Genomic DNA, 22,209 nt, shown 5'->3' on the forward strand with positions numbered 1-22,209 from the left:
AAACCAGCATAAAACAGCTCCTTTATTACCTCACTGGTTACCCAGAAATCCAAACAACACAGTTCCCTTAAAATGATCCAGCCTCAGGCCTCCACCCTGGTATCCACATCAAAAATGATGATTTCTGAAAATCTTGTTTCATCATAGAAAAGAAGAGGTTCTAGCAATTCCAAAGGATCGGACACATTACCTCCCAGGTTATTGAATATTCCAGATCTTACTCAGATACACACTGCAGCCAATTCTTACTAACTAAACTAAAATTTATTAAAAAACTAGAGAGAGTATGGTTATAAGATCAATATATGTACAGACATGAGTTCAGTTCATTGAGGTGCAGATTCATAGCAGAGATGGTGAGCTTTGTAGTTGGACTATTTCTGAAAGAACTCTTTGCATAGGTTATACTCCAATGCCCAAATATCCTATTCAGGGCATTCCAGCATAACTGGGACCTCAGTCTTGCGACTCAAACTTCCCCTGATGAAGCCTATGCAGATCTGAGATTAACAGGATCAGGGCCCAAGGATCTTTTATACAGTTTCATGTCCTTTTTGACAAGTTGAAGTTCCTCTGGGAACAAAAGGTACACCTCTATCTCGATATAACACTGTCCTTGAGAGCCAAAAAATCTTACTGTGTTATAGGTGAAACCATGTTATATTGAACTTGCTTTGATCCACCGGAGTGTGCAGCCCCGTCCCCCCGGAGCACTGCTTTACGGCATTGTATCCAAATTCGTGTTATATTGGATGGTGTTATATCGAGGTAGCAGTGTAATTAGCATGACTTTGAAGGAGGTCCATCACCGGTACTTAGCCATACAAATTAACATAAGGCAGTTTGCTTGTTCCTCCACCATTCACAGATGACTTGCTATACATTTCAAAGAAAAATGAATACAGAGATATCCTGTGTTTACAATTCATTTAAATGCCAGGATGTTCTTTTGATCTCTGAATTAACAGAATACAACATAGACAGGGACTGATGATTACATTGTTGACCCTATTAATATATATGTAAATACACAAAACCTCAAACATTATCTGCCCACATGTCTTTTGAGGGTTATTTATTTTGCAGAATGTTTAACCCTTTCTAGCCATGCATTGCATAAGCATGAAGCATTACTCCTGTGCAGCCTCTTGAGGTTCATGGCTGGGCCTCAGATGTGCTGTTAGCACTATGGACTTGCTTTTCAAAAGCGCAGAGCACCCACAATTCCAGTTAAAGTGAATGGGAACTACAGTTGCCAGGCTTTCCCAAAATCATGCCCTCCTTAGTGTATTTCTGATCCTTTTTTCCTTGATAAGCTTTTTTTCTCTTTTCCATATGTTAACCTGTGAGATCCTACCAACAGTTCAGATTTCCATGTATGGAGTTGAAGACTTCATTGTAATGCCAGCATATTAAACTGGCAGTGGGAACCCCCTGGAATTTGACTGTACAATTGTCATTTGAGACATTCACGTTGTATATTAAATGTCATTAGCACACATTTATATAAGTGTCTGAAATTATTTTAAAACAATGCAAGCATTCATTAAGAAACTACCTTGTGATCTTTTGAAGTGAAATGTGGAATAAACAGCCCAACTTTTCAAGCAACTTCACACAAAATCGTAAAATTCTGGCAATCTCACATTCTATTAAGGTGTACAGTTATTTAATGTACAAATTTTTGATCTCACAAGCAGAATCTGGATAGTAGTTTAAAATGTCATAGAAAATTGTCTCATCCCTGTACTTCCCATAAGTAACCATGGGATAGTACACTTCCTTTATAATCAGAAGTTCAGTTGTAGACTAAAAGCTTGTAATTGATTAGTTCTGTAATCAGTTTGGGGTAATTACTGAATTTATTTTTCCTTTGATTGCAGGGCCACAAGTTGTTGGGGATTTGTTCCTTGAAGTGATTCGAGCCTTTTATTCTTATTGCAAGGATGCCCTGGGTTCTGATCTTAAACTTAGCTACAGTCAAAGTAGCAATGTACTTACAAGGTATACCATAACCATTTTCAATTAATAGTTGAAATTGTATCTTTCTTAAGAGAGCTTACTAAAGTAAACTATTCAATGATCACATTGGGTAAATCTTACCTGTTTATTAACAGTGTGTTTTTTGATGTAAAAAAAACTGAAAATCGTTGTTGTTGTTTTTCAATCTGTTTTTTATTTTACTTTGTTTCCTTCCTTGAGTTCTCCTTTAGCATCACAAGGTTGTTCTCCTCCAACCAAGAGGATTTGAGATCATTGATTTAGATTCTTGGCTGATAACATCATATTTATACATAAATACATACACCCACCCTGTCTCTCTAACATCAGATTTATTACATAAATGTGTTGACAAAACTCAACTTTTTAGTTCACAAAATCAAATTAAAGGTTAAAGATTTCTTGTGTCTTCAGAAACGCTTGCAAAATTTAGCTATTCCAAAATGGTTGTCTTTTAATTTTTGAATTAAGGAACTTCATGTCTTTTTTTTTTTTCAGGCCAACTTTCTAAGAATAGTTCAAAGAATACAAAAATGTGTATACTTGTTGTTTAGTCTTCACTGATCATTTGTTCTTCTTACAGTGCAATCAAAGAGAATAGAAGTGCCTCAGAAATTGTTAAAACAGTCAACTTGTTGATCTCATCCCTAAGTACAGATTTTCTATGGGATTATATGACCAGATGTTTTGAGGACTGCTTCAGGTAGTTATGCTGTCTGGCATTAATGCAAAAATAAATTAAGAATTGTATAGCTAGGACAACAGAGAAGTGTTAATGAAAGATTTAAATGCCAGTGTCATGATCCTAACCAAAGGAGCAGAGATGCATGGTTAGATACTGTACTCACCATCTAATACAAGTAGTTAAATCTGAGGCAGGTGTTTCTAAATACAAAATAAACTGCCATGCTTTGGTCACTCTTTTCAAAAAGCAACATGGTTGTTTTCTGCAGGAAAAACTGCATGTTCATAAGTGGAAAGCAAGATCACATGGGATAAGATCATACTTACACCAGGATGATCTGTCCTGGCCACTTTTTTTTCAGCTAATATACATAAAATATAGCATACAGCAACTCACCATACAGAAGTATCTGGTCTAGTGTCTTCTCGCATGCAGTGTAGAAATGAAATTAATATTGTTTAAGAGGTGCACAAGGTGGCCAAATTTTTTGTTTTTATAACAGGTGCACCTATTTAACTGTAATCAAAATTTTAATGGAAAAGTGCTTCCTCCAAAGTGTGCAATTAAGTATGAGTGTGTTTTCGTTCTAAACCTAATTAGGTAATTGAAAGGAGGTGTCATGTCAGTCGGCATAGTATTTAAGCACCATAAATAGTGCTTGAAATGAGCCAGTATTTATTGGAATGGCATAATAGCACTCTTCCTTTACTCTGCTCCTGTCTATGCGAGTGTTATAACTTTTTGTCTTCAGAAGATGAAATTCCCAGAAAATATCTCTTTATATGCTAGGCTACTAATAGTTGGGGGTTTCCTCAGCACAGCAGAGAGGAATTAGACTAAGTTGCTAAGTATCTAATATGAACCGAGAAGAAGCTGGTGCTTATTTTGATCAAGATAATACAATGTGGTGGTGTACTTCTCTTAACTACCATATGATAGGATTCTAAACTACACAACTTTGTGATCACAATAAAATGTTGATAAGAACTTGACTTAAATAGCCAAGTTGGTGGGTACAAATCAGCCTTCTTGGCTTGTGTCGTTAGCACGGATGCCAATATAAAGTACATTTAGGTTTTTAAAAAACAAAAAATCAAAAAAACCACATCCCATAGTAAATCATGTATTTTGAAAGAACACACTTTCTCTTTCAATGCCAGGAATAAATCCATGCAGACAAGATACCCTACTGAGAATGTCAGCACTCCTCCTACAGTCTCAGAGCTCTGTACACTACTGTTGTTCCTTCTTGATGTGATTCCTTTGGTAAGGCAAGTTTGACCTAAAGTTAATCATTCAGAGTCCTAACTCTCATTTTCTTTCCCTTTTATCAGATAAGTTTCAGTTACACAGAAGTATTGCTTTTATTTTGCTGGATAATTTTTTTTTTAAATGAGGGAGCTACATTTTCATTTGAAAAGAGAACCGATGAATAAATGCACAATTCTTTGAGCCAAATCCTGCCCACTCTTACTCGTCTGAGGAGTTCCATTCAAGACCACTTAATTCCATGTAAACCAAGAGTAGAATTTTGTTCCTAGTCTTCTCAGCATGTATAGTACTGAGGTGTTAAAGGGTGGGGTTACTATCAGCATGGTATGCAACATATCCTCCTAATAAGAATGGTTTTGGACTTCTCAGCTAATAGACAACTACCTTTGTAAGTTATCTGACAAATATATAAACTCAGTCTCAGAATACCAGCACTCCCTGGAAAATCAGTATATTGATTAGATGACATGAATAATGAACTTGTGAAAAGTATCGGAGGGGTAGCCGTGTTTTGTCTGGATCTGTAAAAAGCGACAGAGTCCTGTGGCAACTTAAAAACTAACAGATGTATTGGAGCATAAGCTTTCGTGGATGAATTACCACTTTCATATTCACTCACGAAAGCTTATGCTCCAGTACCTCTGTTAACCTTTGAGGTGCCACAGAACTTGTGAGAATTACCAAAATTTTCTAATTAAAACTGGATACTTATAATAAAACCTGTAACCTACTGAAATAAAAATTAGAATTGACTGATAACTCATGTATGACTTGCAAAGTTCTGTATGCCCACTTGCTTGGGGGTGATTACTTTTCATTTTACTTGCCCATCCAAAAAAAAAATTCATTAACTGTATCCTATTCTAAAGGATATATATGTCATGTATCGTCAGGGTTTTTTTCCCTTTGCTGCTTGGGTGGATATATTATTGGAGCTGTTTTGCAAGGCTATTATCAGTAGTCAAATTCCATTCGTGCATCTGATGAAGTGGGTATTTACCCACGAAAGCTCATGCTCCAAAACGTCTGTTAGTTTGTAAGGTGCCACAGGACTCTTTGCTGCATTCAACACTAGGCTCTGGTTCTACATTCAACATTGAGTGGAGTAATAGTGCTAGTTATGTGACTTAACTGAATGTGCACATGTATTAGTCACATCTATGCTCACTGAAGTTAGACTTTATATTAGGCAGCTTGACAATGGTAAAACCCATTTCTGTCTGCTAAGCCATTTAGCATTTAACTACTTTAAATCTCTGCCTATTTTAGGAACTTTACTCTGAAGTGCAGACTCAGTATCTTCCACAGATGCTCAGTTACATGGTACAGTCTCTTCTGGAGAATGTGGAGATTCTGAGTTTACCAGAACTCACTCATGCTTTAAAGACCTGCTTCAAAGTGCTTAGCAAAGTACAAATGCCTCCTGCCTACTTGGATAACGAGACTGGAAGTGAAAACTCGGTAGGTATTGCTGCAAGGCCTGTTGCACATTTGCTTATAAATAACTACTCACAAATTGTTATACTCTCCATAAAATAATTTGCATTATTAAAATAAGATGTGCTACTAACTTTTCTACTCTAACTGAAATTTAGGTTACTCATCACAGAAGTATAGTTTCGTGAGTCTTAACTATTTAGGCTCCTTTCATAGGCTCTGAACCACTTTGTGCCGTATATCTGAGCTGGTCTCGTTTTGGGCACCAACCCCCAACCTTAATTGACTTGTCTAAGCTGTGTAAAGGCATAGTGTTGTCTAAAACTAGGATGTGATGAAAACCCCTTTCCTGCTCCACCCCATCCACTGAAAAGAGCCTGGTCTTCTGTGGATGCTACTCAGTGTATTGGTAAGATGCCCTGGGGCATTTGAAATAAAGAGTTGAAGTAGCCAGATCAAGCCCAGCCTTTTTGTTATCAAGTTTACCTGGCCTGCTACAAGGTGCATGTTAATACAACAAATTGTTAAACAAGCTCACAAGAACATGGCAAATAATAATTATTGTGTGATATAGGTAGAAAACAAACTACACAGTTTGCTGATGGTGAGCAATAATACAAGAATAGAAATAAGTTAGAAACATTCAGACTTGGCAGTAGCTGCTTTATTGACGTTATAATCAATGGCATAACAAGGAAACCCTTTCCTTCCATGCTTTATCATTTCTTAAATTTCCTGTTGGGCTGCTGTTACACAACATTAGATCATGAAAGTGCTGAACATGGCCCAGAGCCTCAGAGAGGAGGAGGTGTGAGGAGTAGTTTTAAAACAAGTATAGTTTTGTCTTCAATGCAACAGAGCCACTCATCATTAGCCACATCTAACTATTTCATATAAATAACTCTTTGGCTCCAACAATTGCCAGATAAGGTGGTTTATTAATAAATTCAGGGGATTCATGGATTCCAAGGCCAGAAGGGACCACTGTGACCATGTAATCTGGCCTGCTGTGTAACACAGGCCATAGGATGTTCCCCAGAAAAGAGAATATTGGCTAAACAGCAGTCATCAGCAGGACCACAACTCTTACAAGTCTATTGATAACACTTTCACAAAGACACTACACAAGTTATCAAGGCAGAAGGGAAGGGATTCCTGTCCTACACTCTTTTTCCCCCTGCTGCCCCAAGTGTGATTTCAGTTATTTAAAGTAACTCCAAAAATACAGTGTAATAAAATAGACACTGCTTCCATTTCAGAGCCCAGTGAAACAAGAAAATGGTGATATAACTTTAGAAACCAAGCCTGCACTACAGGATGAAGATGACGCTGCTTTCGCTCCTCTCAAGTCTGAAGACAGTGGCATAGGTCTAAGTGCCTCATCCCCAGAGCTCTCTCAACACTTAAGATTGCCAAGAGTGACTCCTGAGAAGGATGATGTTTGGAAAAAGGCGGGGAGTATTCAGAGGACTTTGCATTGTATCCAAGAGTTAGTTGATAAGTTTGCCAGTAAATACATATTTGGGGTGCATTTACAAGACCCAGGAAATGACAGAATTTCGATAGCAAATGTGGGCAGAGGAGAGAAAAAAGAAAATAATTACAGAGTCGCTGAAAATACTAGCAAGAAAAAGAACCCCTGGGAAGGAAAGCAAATTACCGTACCACAGTTTAAACAAATGCTTTCAGACTTGTTCACAGTTCGAGGGTCACCATTTAAACAGAAAAGTCTGGAGCCTCTCTCCCCTGCAAACCATGACCTTGGTAGCAAAAAGGGAAAAGAAGAATGGGACATTGAGCAGGTAATGCTTGATTTAGGGGACATGAAAGAAGACTGCAGAGAGGCCTTTGCTGCTGCCTGTCACCTTCTACTGGAATGTACTACCTTCCCAGTCTACCTTTCTGAGGAAGAAACAGAACAATTGTATTTATCTCTGTTTCAAGTTCCTGGTAAGAAGTGTCATCTTAAACAAATAACTTCAGTGCCCAAAATGTAAATTGTACTACAAACTAAGTGCACTATGTACTAGGCACAACCAAGAATGTGTACACAATATAATATGACAGGGTGTGTATTATGAATGCAGTGGGTATTTGGAGGGATACGGGGAGAGACTGAAGGCAAATTGCTTACTGTGTCCAAGACATGCCCATATTAGAGTGCATCTTATGTTTTAGAATTGAGTGTGTTTTGCAGTTTTTGAAATCCACTTTGTTCTCTTTTGAAATACTTTGGTGTTCTGGTCCTGGATAAAACAATTCGCCCCACCCCCTCAAGGTTCCCTGGGAAAAGGGGGTCAACACAGGCTAACATGCAGTATCAGAACAAACTGCATAATTAGGGCTGGTTCCCACTGACAGTTCAGATACTCCCCTGGAAGAGGGAAAGAGTGGGCCTTTAGAAAAGATAGGCTTGTGGTGAACATAGGAGTGGGGCAATGGGAGATCTGGGTTCTGTTTCTGGCTTTGCATCAGATTTCTGATATCAGTAAAATGGGGATAATACTTACCTACTCCCTGGGCAGTTGTGTCTTCAACGTTGGGGCTTGTCTACACTGGCTATTTACAGCACTGTAACTTTCTCACTCCCCTGAGCGCAGCAAGTTTCAGCGCTGTAAAGTGCCAGTGTAAACAGTGCACCAGCGCTGGTAGCTACACCTCTCATGGAGTTGTGTGATTTTTGTATTTTTTAGCGTTGCCAGTGTAGACTAGCCCTCAGAGTTCTTTGAGATGCTCTGATGGAAGACACTTCAGTTATGTAAAGTGTTATAATTAAAGGGTTGATGGTCATACAGCTTCCAGGATATCATGTTGGTGTCAATATGGGCATTCTTGGTTCCAATTTGACTTTTAGGGCTTTTTCGTCTACATAGTCCGTAGAAAGTAAAGAGTTTCCAAGGAAGAAAAAACCACCTCACTCCTCCTAAATCAGAGAATTTGTAGTAAGGAAGGGAGGGGTGAGTAACTTTTTCTAAGAGAGTTCAGATAGTACAGAAGCTACATGAATAGGAGAATGAATAATGTTAATTAAAAAAAAATTACATCTTCATGCACATTCTTAATTGTCAGAGTGGTTGGTCTTTTTTCACTTGATTGTGAGAGGAATGTCTGAGCTCAAAGTAGATGAGACACTAGCAGTCTTCTACAAACATGGATTTGTCAGGGGATTTTTGTTACTAAAAGTCCAAAGCATTATATTTATAATTTGTTACCAAATCTTGTCAGTGACTTTCCTGTTACAATTTTTGAGGTGCTTGTGTTTTAGGACCTTTATATTTAGATACTTTTAATTGTACCCCAACATATTCCTCTCGCAAACAGATTAATCTAACTGTTAATGCAAGTACCATTGATGTAACAGAATATACAATGAAAATGCATGCATTTGTGGGGGGAGGTGTTGAGAGGATAGGGCTCTTGGTAGAATGTTGAGATTTGCTATGTTGGTTAGCTGTTTTAATGTTTTTTTTCTGTTCTTTTGGGCTGCTTCATGATATCTTAGTGGATAATAAAAGTTAATTGGTGTTAGGAGACCCTAAAACATATGCATAAACTTTTAATAGAATAAAAGGGTAGTACATAACATATTTTAGTAGGTTGCGCTAACGCTGCACATTGAAATACACCTCTACCCCTATATAATGTGACCCAATATAACACAAATTCAGATATAACGCAGTAAAGCAGAGCTACAGCGGATCTAAGCAAGTTCAGTATAACGTGGTTTCACCTATAACGCGGTAAGATTTTTTGGCTCCCGAGGACAGCGTTATATCGGGGTAGAGGTATATAAGAGTTGTTATAAAGCTCATGATTTTGTGAGAAGGTAAATTCCATGACATCTTCAGATTTGACAAATGTCTGATAAAGTAATCTAACATTTAAATGTTATAAAAGCATTTTTTTCCCTGTCCATCTTCTGAGGAGGTTGTGATGCCAGCTTCCCTCTGTGGCTTAAATCCCTAATGACGATATGCTGCTGCGTAAATGATTGCTACATTCAGAATGTGTCCATCTCCACGCTGCTTGAAGTTATCAACCATTCTCAGTCACTGGCACTTGTGATTGAAGACAGAATGAAGCGGTATAAAATCTCTGGACATAACCCCTTCTTTGGGAGACTGCAGATGGTCACAGTTCCTCCAATTGCTCCTGGCGTTCTAAAACTAATATCAGAGAAAACAGACTTCTATCAGGTGTCAAACTCTTTACTGTACAAATATGCTTTAGCTAAAATATATATTAGTCATAATTAGATGGATTTCTGGGATAATTCTAACACAACGTTGAAGGTAGTGCCTTCATGTCTACTGGAGTGTCTCGTGTGGCCTAGTTATACACACTCTGACATAACTTATGTCTCTTATAATGTATCATGGCCAATATTTTCAAAAGTCAGTAGTGATTTTTAGAAAATAACTTTCTTGTGCACAGATTTAAAGGTCCCTGAATTTTAGAGGGTGGATGCTCAGCACTTTTGGAAAATAAAGACCCAGGTGTCCCAAGTGGGGCACCAAACATCAATAGTCTCTTTTTTGAAAATCTTGATCCCTAACACAAAATGTCTTCAGTTGTTTTTGTTTTGTGAACTTGAAGACTACATTTTGGAAGGATTTTATGTTCTTTTGAGCTCCCCGTATGAAAATACTGATGATGTTAGATAAAATGGGGAAAAATTCAAAGTACACTCTGTTTTTTTTTTCCCCTTATGTGGCGTAAAGATATTTCTGAAGGGTGCCCAATCAGTAGTCATTTGTGGTCCAATAGCCACTTTCAAATACTATTGCAAAAGAGCTACATTGAGAGTTTGTTTTTTTTAAACAAGTTCCATTTTATCTGTTGATAACAGAAAGTAGTATGAATTTCAACTGACTGGTGGGACCCCAAATACTGTTTAAAAAGCAAGATGTGGGGGCAGGAAAAGAAGTTTAAAATGGTTGTGGGGTTTTTTTTTCGGTTTTTTTTTTTTGTTGTTTTTTTTTTTAAACCTCATCAGTTTCTCTTGTCTTTCCTGCAAAGCTTAGTAACTGGGATAGGGGTAGCAGGAGTCACTTTTCCCCATTCTTTGCAACTGAATCCTTTCTTTAACAAAAAAAACCAACAAAACCTTATGGTAGAAATAGATGAGATGGAGGATAGTAGAAAAGAGGCTGGATACCATTATCTAAATTAGAAGATCTGGTAATAAGGTGGAAATGTTACACTTGTGCATCACTGGAGATTTAAACATAGATAGGATGTCTTCATTTGGATTATTTCTTTGGACAATCAGTATCCATATTATTCATAGACAAAATATTGTATCTAAATCCAGTGCATGCCTCTTTGATCAAATACCATAGTCATTGTTTTTAATTCTGCAATATATTGTGATTATTTATAAGAATATTTCGAAGGACAGCTGTAGGGTTATCTTACTATTTCTCTCTGCTTCCATGCAAGGTCAACTCTCAACTCTTTGTAATAGCTAATGCAAAGGGCAGTTGAGAGGCTTAGCTGGAAGGAGAAGGGCATGTCTAAGCAGCATGACAGACCCAGGCCAGTGGGGTACAGGAGTCTGATAGAGGGCAAATATCCTGGTCACTGGATGAGTAGTTTTCTGTTCCCTGAGTGACCCAGAGCAGGGGCTGCACTAGAGTAATCAGGAACCTGCTAGAACCAATTAAGGCAGATAGGCTGATTAGAACACCTGCAGCCAATCAAGGCAGGCTAATCAGAGCACCTGGGTTTAAAAAGGAGCTCACTCCAGTCAGGGAGGGGGGAGCCAGAGGAGAGAGAGTGCACGTGAGGAGCTGGGAGCAAGAGGCACAAGGAGCTAAGAGTGAGAGGGTGTTACAGGTGGTACTATAGACAGCTGCAATCCACAGGGCCCTGGGCTGGAACCTGGAGTAGAGGGCAGGCCCAGGTTCCCCCCCAAACCTCCAACTCCTGATCAGACACAGGAGGAGTTGACCCAGACTGTGGGGAAGATCACTGAGGTGAGCAAATCTGCCAATAAGCGCAGGTCCCACCAAGGTAGAGAAGGAACTTTGTCACAGCAGCTAGTTACTGTTTAAAACGAAGTGCAGAGGGTGGGGGGGGGATATTCTGAATTCAATTTTTAAACTTTAATTGGGAGCTACTGTTTAGTCATGTGAGGCAAAGATGGCTATCACATTAGCACTTCCTTCAACCTTATTCCTCTTTGTATGCCATAGTGGTAAAACTATCCCACTGTTCCATTTCTTACCTGTGTGCTGCTTTTGTGTTACAATTTTTGGTATTGTTTACATCATCTGAATTATGCATGTTTGGAGTGGGGATTAAATTTAGAAATGGAAGCAGAACTCTGCTTTCCTCACCCATTAGTGCACACTCATGAATTGATTGCAACTCCAGGACAGTGCTATTGTGTTCCCCTAGTTCTGGATTTATGAATCAGCCTCTTGCAATGTCCCTAAACTAAGAGTGTGCAGGATAGGAAAATATGAACTACGCTTTTCACAAATACAGAACACTTTAGTGTTTATACCAAGCTTTTAAACCAGTGGAAGTGTACAATTTATTTTATCTGTTCCCCTAGAGAGTCGCTCATGTACTTTGGAATCAGCTGAACAAAGAGACAAGGGAGCACCACATTACCTGTGTGGAGCTGTTCTATAGACTGCACTGCTTGGCTCCATCAGCTAATATTTGTGAAGATATTATTTGTCATACGCTATTGGATCACGATAAAGTAAGTCTTGTATTTCCTAGGCTGCCTCATTATTGTAATGTCTTACCTCTAGCTCCAGCCAGCCTTCAGCTTCCTGGCCGCACAGCTTCAGGGCTCCTCAACCCCTGCTTTTCTGGAGACCACAGTTGAGAATCTCTCACTCCTCCCTGTGGCGCATTCCCTCAGAGTCTCTGAATGAATCAACATAGGACCCATCTTAGTCATTGGATGCTATCTGCTTTCCCTAAAATCAGAGTCTCCAAAATTAGCAGTCCTTCACAGCATTTCTAAATATTTTCCAGATCCATCGGTAAGTCTGAAAACAAGTCGAACTGGACAATAACTTATTCTTCCCACCCTTATGTTCTGGTATGCCATTTGACCCTGTGTCAGAGACAGCACTGAACGGCTCTTAGACCAGGCAATAGTCAAACTATATTTAAAATGAGCAGATTCTCTTTAGCAATTTCCTTTCTCTGTTTTAAAGATCGATCAGTTTTTTAGTTTTTTCTGACAGCTAACGTGTAAGTTAAATAAAAGGTCGCACCATAATGCTAATCTATAACCGATGTCTTAAACCTTCTATGATTCATTTTATATATAGCTATATCTATATATATCTGCTCTCACAATTCTGAAACTTGTTATATATTAGCATCCATACAAAGGTTGTGGATATCTGAATAGTCAAGAGTTTGGAAACCTATAGTTTAGACTCTTATACACGTTCAGAGATGATAAATACTCCAATAAGTTCTGCCCACTAATAAGTCCCTTCATATCACCGTTCTTTGTCATCCAACCCCCAGTAACTCAAGAGATTAAAATACTGTAAATGTGAATTTCAAACATGGCTTTTTTGAAATCAGCAGCTTTTTTTGTGCACCAGGTGCTTTTTTTGTTTTGATTGCCTTGGGTTGTGAGTGCATGGCAAGAAAATGGCATTGTGTGTTAATCCTATCTAGAAATGAAAAACAGGTGCAGAAGTCTTTAGATTTTGGAAGTCCTCTATGCAATAAGCATTTTTACTAGAGCCTTTTAAATTCACTAAACTTACTATGTTTATCGCAGAATCAAGAAGTTCCTGTCCTTCTTTTTTTTTTCCTTCTGTAAAGGGGACAAGGCTGGAGGCACTTTTCAGATTCTCTGTGATATGGCATTTGACCAGGGAAATCCAAGGCAGCAGAGTCACTTCCCACAATCGATCCTTTGACAGGTATTGCTGTACTTTTAATTTGCCTGGCTTAATGTTTATATAAATATATTTAGTTAAATTATACTTTTTTGCTAGGGAAAAAAAAATTCCTGGACAGTCATGTGAGCCAAAGTATGGCTGTCAAATATTTATTTATTTGTATGTTAAAAATAAAAACCCTATTTGTGTTGGTAATACACTTTCTCACATCAAGTAATAAAGTACTTGGACTGTGATTTGTTTGGTTTTTTTGATTTGTTTGGAGGGTGATCCAAGGGGAGTAGAAGTTTGAAGTCTCTGCTGAGAGTTGCTTTCCATGTTTTCAGCACGGAGTGAACAGCTGAGGCCCCACCTTTTTATAACAGGAGTGGCTTTCTACATCAAGAAGGTGGGGCATTTCCCTAGAAAAGGATAAAAGAGCCCAGCAAAAGCTGCTACATTCAAAATATTGCTAAAGCAATCCAAAGGTGGTATGTTACTCACCATGCTGCTCAGTCTTATAGAATATGAGCCAAAAATTTCAACCCTTATGAAATAGAAGAGGATATTATAAAAACCTTCTCTAATTTCAGGTAGCGTGTGTGCAGTATACACACACAGTATGTTTTGCTTTGCTCCTGCAAGCACATGTGCTCAACTTTGAACTCAGTGACACCACTACTGGGCATTGGAATTACTATCAGGAATAAAGCTAAAATATGGGCAAGTATTTGCAGGAGTGGAGTCGAAAAATGTGTTGTGAATGAGGGCTTGCAATTTTACTTCTCCTTTGCAATTTCTCCATTCAGATCTCTGTTTGTGGTACTGGACAGTCTAAATTGTTCAGATGGTGCAATTGGTGCTGCAGCACAGGGCTGGCTGATACGTGCTCTCTCACTTAATGATGTTGCACGAATTCTTGAGCCAGTGCTATTGCTGCTGCTTCATCCAAAGACACAGCGCACATCCATCCATTGCATCAAACAGAAGAATTCAGCAGGTAAAACTACTCTCAGACTGAAAATATAACTATTTGAGTCAAGTAAATTAATAGTTAGTCACATGACTCCATTTTAAGCTAGTCTTTGACCTTTGGTGTCATACTCATCAGTTTGAGGTGTCATCTTATAAGCAGCAATGCCAGCTGCGTATATCACTCTTTTCAGTTACACCTGTAATAATGCTTAAACACAATTATGGAGTAGGTCATATCTTTTTAAAGCTATAACACCCATTAATATCTTATTTTGGGTCAGCATTTCAGCAAAAGAAGCTCTAAACCGCCCAATAGTTGAATTGCTTTTTTAATCCAGCTATCTGCTTGCATAACAGTTTTGCTACCTTCTTTGCTATCTAATTGACTTGCCAATCATCATCATTTTCACTATTTACATTATAGTAGCACCCAAAGGGAGTCTCCTGTGCTAACCGCTATGCAATTATAGAAGTAGATATGGTCGTTGTCCCAAAGGGTTTACAGTCTGAGGTTTATGATCTCTGACCTGTACAATTCCATCATAAAAAGTAACTGCTCAATTAAATTATTTCTTTGGCATAAATAAGATTTTTAACTTCAATGTAAAGTCAGTTACTTGATCACCATTACATTATCTCTTACAGTTTGTCTTTCAGCATAAAAGCTATTGAATGTATTAACGACTGCAATAATAAACACTGATTTTTGAAATTTTCATATTTTTTTCAGAAGACTTAAATCATTGGTTTAGCAAGAAAAGTGCCTCTTTTAAAGAGTCATTGGGAGCCTCTGAGCTACATGAAAGCAGTTCTGAAGAAAACATACCACTGAGCCAATTTACAACTGTGGACAGGGAAGCTATTTGGGCTGAAGTGGAAATCGATCCAGAGGCATCTCAGCTAAAAAATGGACAGTCTGAAAATGAACCATCTCACTGTACAGAACCTCCACAAGATACCGGTGGTGATCATTATAACAGTGAACACACAGAATCAGCAGATACCAGCACAGGACATAGTGATAGTGAAAATACATCATCTTTTTCTCCTTCTCTGGATCCACAGGAAATGAGCAATGAGGAGAACTATAGAGCGACAACCAACTGCAGAGAAAACATGAAGAATGTTAGTTCATCTAATACTTTCCCTCCTCATGGCTCCAAATCCAGTACTATGTTAAATCTTGTGCGTGCAGACTCTGAGAGAACTCAAGCATCAGAATCACTATCAAGTGATGAGGAGGTGGACTTGGAACTCCAAGCAATTACAACTTCTAGGCTGCTCAAGCAGCAGAAAGAAAAACAAGAGATGATAGAGGCTCTGTTTAAACACATTCTCTTGTATTTTCAGCCTTACGATTCCAAGAGGGTTTTGTATGCTTTTTCTGTACTAGAGGCAGTACTCAAAACAAACCCTAAGGAATTTATTGAAGCTGTAGCCAGTACTAGCATGGATACGAGCTCTACAGCTCACTTAAATCTCATCTATAATCTTTTAGCCCGGCACCAGGAAACTCTTGTGGGACGGAGTTTTTATGTTAAGCTTCCTACTCAGTCACCAACCATGTGTCCCCATTCTTTATTAATAGAATTGCTGACTTACCTCTGTTTGAGTTTTCTGCGCTCTTACTATCCATGTTACTTGAAGGTAACCCACAAAGATGTGCTTGGCAACAGAGATGTCCAAGTCAAAAGTGTAGAAGTCTTGTTTAGAATGATGGCGCAGCTGGCCACAATGGCAAAGTCAGCAGAAAACAAGAATATTGAGTTTATACACAACTTGCTTGGAAGATGCAAAATTCAAGAGTTTGTTCTTCTTTCTTTGTCTGCTTCTATGTATACAAGTCAAAAACGGTATGAACTGATGACATCTGATAAAATTAATAGCGTCATCGAAGAGAGCCTCTTTGAAGAAAGCCTTATCAATTTTGGGCAAGATCAGATATGGAGTGAACATCCCCTTCAGATTGAGCTGCTGAAGCTTTTGCAAATATTGATCGTCTTGGAGCACCATCTTGGACAGACACATGAGGAACAGGAGAACCAGCCAGACCTATCTAAAGAATGGCAACAGGCTCTTAATTTCCAGCAGGCTATTAGTGCAATGCAGTATGTGCATCCACACCCCATAACTTCACAAGGATTATTTGTCTCCGCTGTAGTTAGAGGTTTGCAGCCAGAATATGGCTGTGGGATGCATCCATCTTGGGTAGGTTTAGTCACGCATTCTTTGCCATACTTTGGGAAATCTTTAGGCTGGACTGTGGCACCATTTATGATACAGATATGTAAAAACCTGGATGAACTTGTTAAACAGTATGAAAATGAAACTGTGAAGATGTCTGTGAGGTAAGATTCTTAAATGCAGAGTTTTGATGTTGATTTAACTATTCGGTACAAAGTACTGATGAGCTTATTTTCTGAAACCTCATGCTATTGTCTAAAGTATTTTAAAATTACCTTTTTGTCTGACTAGTTATTTTAGAAACTTTGCTTTCTAATACCTCAGCAGTTAGAACATTGAACCATATAGTCTTTTGACCATAGTAGTCATGTAAAGAATGAAAATATCCAGTTGTACTATTAACTTTTGTGTTCTTCTCCAAAGCGTAACTTCTAAAAGGGAGAACATTACGCCAGATTATCCTCTGACACTTTTGGAAGGTTTAACAACCATTGGTCACTTTTGCCTTTTGGATCATCCTAATCAAACCAAAAAGGTAGCGAACTGCTTCTTATTATTTCAGTAGATATGTCTCCAAATGCCAACCATACGTTTGACAATTTGGCCTCAATTCAGCAAAATACTTAAGTTCTTGGCTGAATCATGACCATTAATGTCTATTTTTATGGGCCCAGAAATGAGAGGCTGTTAATATAGGGATAGCAGAATCCCCTTGCATGTCGGAAGATAAACATGCTTGTGTAGAGGAGAACCCTCTGCTCACAGGTAGGGTAACTATTCTCTCATCCCAGCTCAGTGTGTGCTGACAATAAATATATTTGAATTATTGTATGCTACTCATTTATGGGGGAAAAATACAGTATTCTCTTTAAAATGTTCTGAAGTAATTTATATGAAGAAAGAAAGGCAAGTGTCATGCTGTCAGAAAAACTATACAGTAAAAGTCCATTTCTTCTAAAAGCTTCTCTAGGAAAATATGAATTTTACATTATAAATATATTTAGTATGCTGTTAAATGAAAGTGTGAATGAACAAAATTTGTACATCTTAAAAACCACACTGCAGGCAACTCTATGCGCATCATTTTTCTCTTTTTTTTTTTTTTTCTTTTTTCTTATATTGCAAAACCAGAACAAGTTTAATTTGGTCTTCCTCACCCAAATACTCATGCATTTTGTGGCTCTATTCCCAAGTTACTTTACTTCATTTGTTTAACTGGAAAGTTTCCATAGACTAAATAATAAGGAGAATATTAGTGGCATGTATTCTAAATGAATTGCATTTCACACTCTTTTTTTGGTACAAATTATGATGTGGAAAATGGAGATATGTAGTTTGCACCATGTATTGGAAGAGAATATGGCCTCAAATAGAGAAATGAACTCTTCAAACAAAAGCAAAATCAGTAGAATGTTATACTCATCCATTCTGTAAGTGATAATAAAGTTCATAAACAGAACAGCTGAATGATTTAGTGTTTTGCAAAATTATTATTACAAAAGACTTCTTGGGTGGAAAGCAGATGTCTGCACTAAAGATTGTGTAACAATGTTAAGAATAATGAATCTGTATATACTTGAGCGTTTGTCCACAGAGTGTGTTGTTTAATATAGATATTTCTGTTTTCCTAGGTATCCCCTATATCTGACCCCACAAACCTGAGAAATGCCAGGAATGCCATTTTGGAAGAATTGCCTCGTATTGTTAACACAATGTCCCTTCTTTGGAATGTTATAAAAAAGGAAGACTCTCAAAAAAGACCAACTGACTTTCTTGGAGCAACCAAGGGATCTTCTTCAGTATACTTTAAGGCAACCAAAGTAGGAATCCATTCCAAGCACACTTTCTCCCCTACCCCCTATTACCTTTTCTGGAAAGTTCTTGTATGTGGTTTTGCCATTCTCAACACAGCAAAGTCGTTTTACAGTTTCTGAAACTTATAGGCTGCAGAGAATGTTCCTGGTCAAAGGTGCAGAATCCCTATTATAAAAGGATTGTCACCTTTTGTGCAAGTCAGTTACAAAGTGCCAGATTTCCAAACCTAAATTGATGCCCCATTTGTATAAAATTAATTTGCCTTTTGGTGATTTTTTTTCTGCCTCATTTATCCCATACATATGCTTTTCACCCCTCTATTAAATCCTCTTCCTCTTTGTTTTGTTTTCTTGACTCTCTTTCACAAACAAAATAAAAACACTGCAACCCAGAAACAAGCCGACTGTCCTAATGAGTATGAGAGATGCAAGTGAACACAGTTTGTGGCTTGTCTGGAGTGAACTTGAGCTATGCGTGCTCTTTCATTTATTCTGCTTTTGTTATGAAGTGTAATGAGATTTTGCCATATAAATCAACATTTGAGTTTTGAAGCTGATGACATCATAAACGTGAGACAGCACATTGCATATTTTCCCTTTAATATTACGCTCTGTTACACTCGTTTTTGGATAGCTGGCACTGGTAAGATAAGTAGTGTGTATGAGAAATAGTTTGTATAAATTTATCTTAATTTTAAATGATTGTATTGAAGTTAGTCTTTATTTTCTTGAATGAGCTGTGAACTTTGCCCAGTGAAACCATTCTGAATTTTCACCTGGTCAGCCTGTAACTGCCAGCTTCCCAAATCTTTTTGTGGGCAGAAGAATGATGTGACAGTTTGTCATAGATATTATTTAAATTTTATTTTAAGAAATATTGGAGGGTGAATGAGAAGTTTGGGTGAAAAGCTGTGTTTTTGTTGTCAATTACTTATTTTTTGTGGGCCTGTTGAGGCCCTCCATTAGACATTGATGTGGTTGTCTACCCCTCTTGGGGGCATGGGCAACTTGCTTAAAACCAGTTCTGTGTTTTTTTTTTTTTTCCTTTTTGAGTATATTACCATGGGTGAAAGTTGTGGGGGATATAACCAGACAGCTACCTCCTTGGATGTTTGTTTCAGATTTGTACAGATTGTTTACTGTATTCATTCAATGAACTAACTGACGAGTTTGTTAGAGATGGAAAGAAGGAGAAGGAGGACCTAGAGGTGGAATGAGTAAATGGATTTCTTTATTGCAATACTTGTTCCCCTCGACTCAATTGTCGAGTAAGCCCCGAATTAAACACATGACACTTCTATCTAAGTTAATATGTAAATACCCACATTTACTACAATGCCCTCAAAACCCTTATTTAATAATATGAACGCCCATATACTGAATAGAATGATACGTGCCCCATTTACTGTTTACAGCATTAAGCATATTATACAGACATTCTTACCTTGAAGATACATTTCTTTGCAGTAATTGTAGCCAGGATTTCCCTTAATCAGCAGTTCACAGGGGAGGGAGGAAGGGGCCATGACCCTGAGTTCCTTCATGTAGCTGGGAGAGGAAGGAAGTGGGGAGAGAACACTTTTTCCACACAAAGGGTATCCTTCAGACAACCATATTCCTTATGCAGCTGCCACGCTTATCTATCCTTTACAAGCAGAAGGGAAGGGAAAAGGATGGCAACTTTATCTATCAAGGGAAGAAATAGTGCTTGCCTGTTCCTTACTCCGCATCACCGTGATAGCGGTGACCCAGGTCTTTACTTGACTCTTACATACCACCACAGAATTAATATTAATATTTAATTAATACTTTTCTTAACTCATTGATTTTTTATTTTTAGACAATTGTGGTAGTTGATCATTAGATTGGAGTATAATCCTTTGTTTTCTTTACTTCATTTTTGCTTAGCTATTGATCTTGATAATATTACACAAAGAAGATTGAATCACTTTTTCTTTCAATAAGCCACTCAGGTCAGAAGAATTGGGAATCTGAGTAAAACATCTGATTTACTGAAGAGCTCTTATACGCTTTTTTCGTCTTTTACTCATTACAGAAAGGAGGCAGCAAAGAGTCCACTGAAGCAAATGAGAAAATGTAAAATTAGCGTTCCAGTTGTCTTCTAAACATAGCACTTAGTTTCCTAATGTATATTCTCTTTCTTCTTGGAATAGCCTTTCACTCCTTGGCCAGCTGACGCTACCACTGTTCTCTTGTCTTTCAAATCCTTTCTTCCCTCCTTGAAAACTCACTTTTCCATTAATTCTTATATTGCCTTCCTCACTAATTTCCTCATCCTGTCCTCCTTTACTAAATTGTCATCCATTTCTCTACTCCTTCTCAAATATTTTGTTTGTCATTCTATATATACTACTAGTTTCCTTCTCCCCCTACTCCTTTTACAGATCTTGATTGATAATAATGAGGAAGTACTGTGTATGAACAGTGATTGGGCAGGGAATATGCATGATGAAAAATAATCTTTTGTTATTAGCTTTCCAGGATTTGAGATAAGCAATAACATGTTCATCTTCTTTTTTTGTAGATAATAAAAAATAAAATTTTAGATTTCTTGAATCCACTGACACCAAAACTTGGAGTCCAGTTAATATCAGCAGTAGCAGCAGTGTGGAACAGCAAAAAAGCTCATAAGAATCAAAGTAAAATAAAGGTGAAGTTAAAGAAATGTTAATTCATATGATAGTTTCATGAGACATGAAACGACAGAGGTTTTGGTCCTAGTTTGGTCCTGTGAAGACCCTCACGTTTTTGTTTTTTGTGTTTAGTTTGTTTTTATTGTGCAGGTGACAAAGACAAGCCATTAGATAAGAATTTTTAATTCAATATAATGGTTAAAATTTAAAATGTGAAGACCATAAGTAAATGGAACAAACATAATCAAAATAGGAAAAATAAAGATTTTAATGTGTTTGCATGTTGAAGATACTGAAAGAAGAAAATATTTTACTTAGATAACAAAGAGACCATTTGTCTGAGGCACAGCTTTTGTAACACAGCCTGTGACGACTTTAGGACTTTTTCATTGGGAGGGGGTGAGGGGCAGGGAGAAGTCATGGTGTCTGTCTTGCCAGCCTGCTGCTGAGGAAGATTCATCAATGAATTTTTACATATTTAACTCTCTATCTGCAGAGTTATATGGGGGAGTTTTCAGCATCTTAAAAAATTAAATATTAAATGCCTTAAACCATTTTTATTGTAAGAGAAAGAATTTATCTTTCTTGCAATAAGTTTCCCATGACAAAAATAATCTTACTGGCTTCCACTTTTCTGGAAAAAGTAATTTTATTGTTTATAAAATAGTAGAACTTATTTACATTGGTCAAATACTTGGTGTTAGAAATGGAAATAGAAAAGTTAATTAAATACTATTGCTTTAGTTTGCATATAAATTAAAAAACAAGACTCTCATTCTGCACATTACAATTTATTTTAAAACCTTATTCCAGATTTAAATAACTACATCTGTCCAAAGAGTGACCTTTCTCTTTTGTGACTGCTTTCAAGGTTTAAACAGTTTTCATTCCACGCTGCACCAAAAACATTTTTGCAAAATGGAATTGTCAAAATAGCTGTATTCAGATTGAAAAGCTCAACTTTTCAATTCTCTTTTCGTTCTCTCTCTCTCTGGTCAGACTTGAACAAAGAGCACACAGGAATTACAAACCCTTTCCAGCAGACACATAATTGAAACTATAAATCTCTATGAAATGTTTTGGCTTTGAAACCACATGTTTTGACTAAACATTTAGATGAAAATGTTCTGACCAGCTTTAGAAACAACTGCAAAGGAAAAGCTCTTGGATACCAAGGTGATGAGCTCCACTTACACGCATAGATGCAAAGAACAATTATCAGTAAGCACTATGTACCAAGCCAAGTCCTGCACTTTAATACCTAGCCATTTTGAGTTGTTGGAGCCCAGACAATTCCAGTTTTCCTCCATTGCTGTCCA

The 22,209-nt window shown here is 37.6% G+C and overlaps 1 protein-coding gene across 3 annotated transcripts in view; it reads left to right on the forward strand.

Moving 5' to 3' along the window:
• DOP1B (DOP1 leucine zipper like protein B) overlaps window positions 1-22,209 on the forward strand; it is a 93,952-nt gene that overhangs the window by 40,624 nt on the left and 31,119 nt on the right. For 2 of the 3 annotated variants that reach the window (XM_050928994.1, XM_050929012.1), the window contains 13 exons: window positions 1,884-2,004; window positions 2,585-2,704; window positions 3,847-3,952; window positions 5,228-5,419; window positions 6,655-7,345; window positions 9,320-9,591; window positions 11,958-12,110; window positions 13,205-13,305; window positions 14,073-14,263; window positions 14,969-16,586; window positions 16,846-16,957; window positions 18,054-18,242; window positions 20,782-20,907. In XM_050928994.1, the coding sequence (XP_050784951.1) occupies window positions 1,884-2,004; window positions 2,585-2,704; window positions 3,847-3,952; window positions 5,228-5,419; window positions 6,655-7,345; window positions 9,320-9,591; window positions 11,958-12,110; window positions 13,205-13,305; window positions 14,073-14,263; window positions 14,969-16,586; window positions 16,846-16,957; window positions 18,054-18,242; window positions 20,782-20,907 (3,992 nt within the window). The remainder of the gene's footprint in view (window positions 1-1,883; window positions 2,005-2,584; window positions 2,705-3,846; window positions 3,953-5,227; window positions 5,420-6,654; window positions 7,346-9,319; window positions 9,592-11,957; window positions 12,111-13,204; window positions 13,306-14,072; window positions 14,264-14,968; window positions 16,587-16,845; window positions 16,958-18,053; window positions 18,243-20,781; window positions 20,908-22,209) is intronic. The other variant, XM_050929004.1, reaches the window with a different exon arrangement.

The sequence above is a fragment of the Gopherus flavomarginatus genome, chromosome 1, assembly GCF_025201925.1.
Source record: "Gopherus flavomarginatus isolate rGopFla2 chromosome 1, rGopFla2.mat.asm, whole genome shotgun sequence".
NCBI lineage: Eukaryota > Metazoa > Chordata > Testudines > Testudinidae > Gopherus > Gopherus flavomarginatus.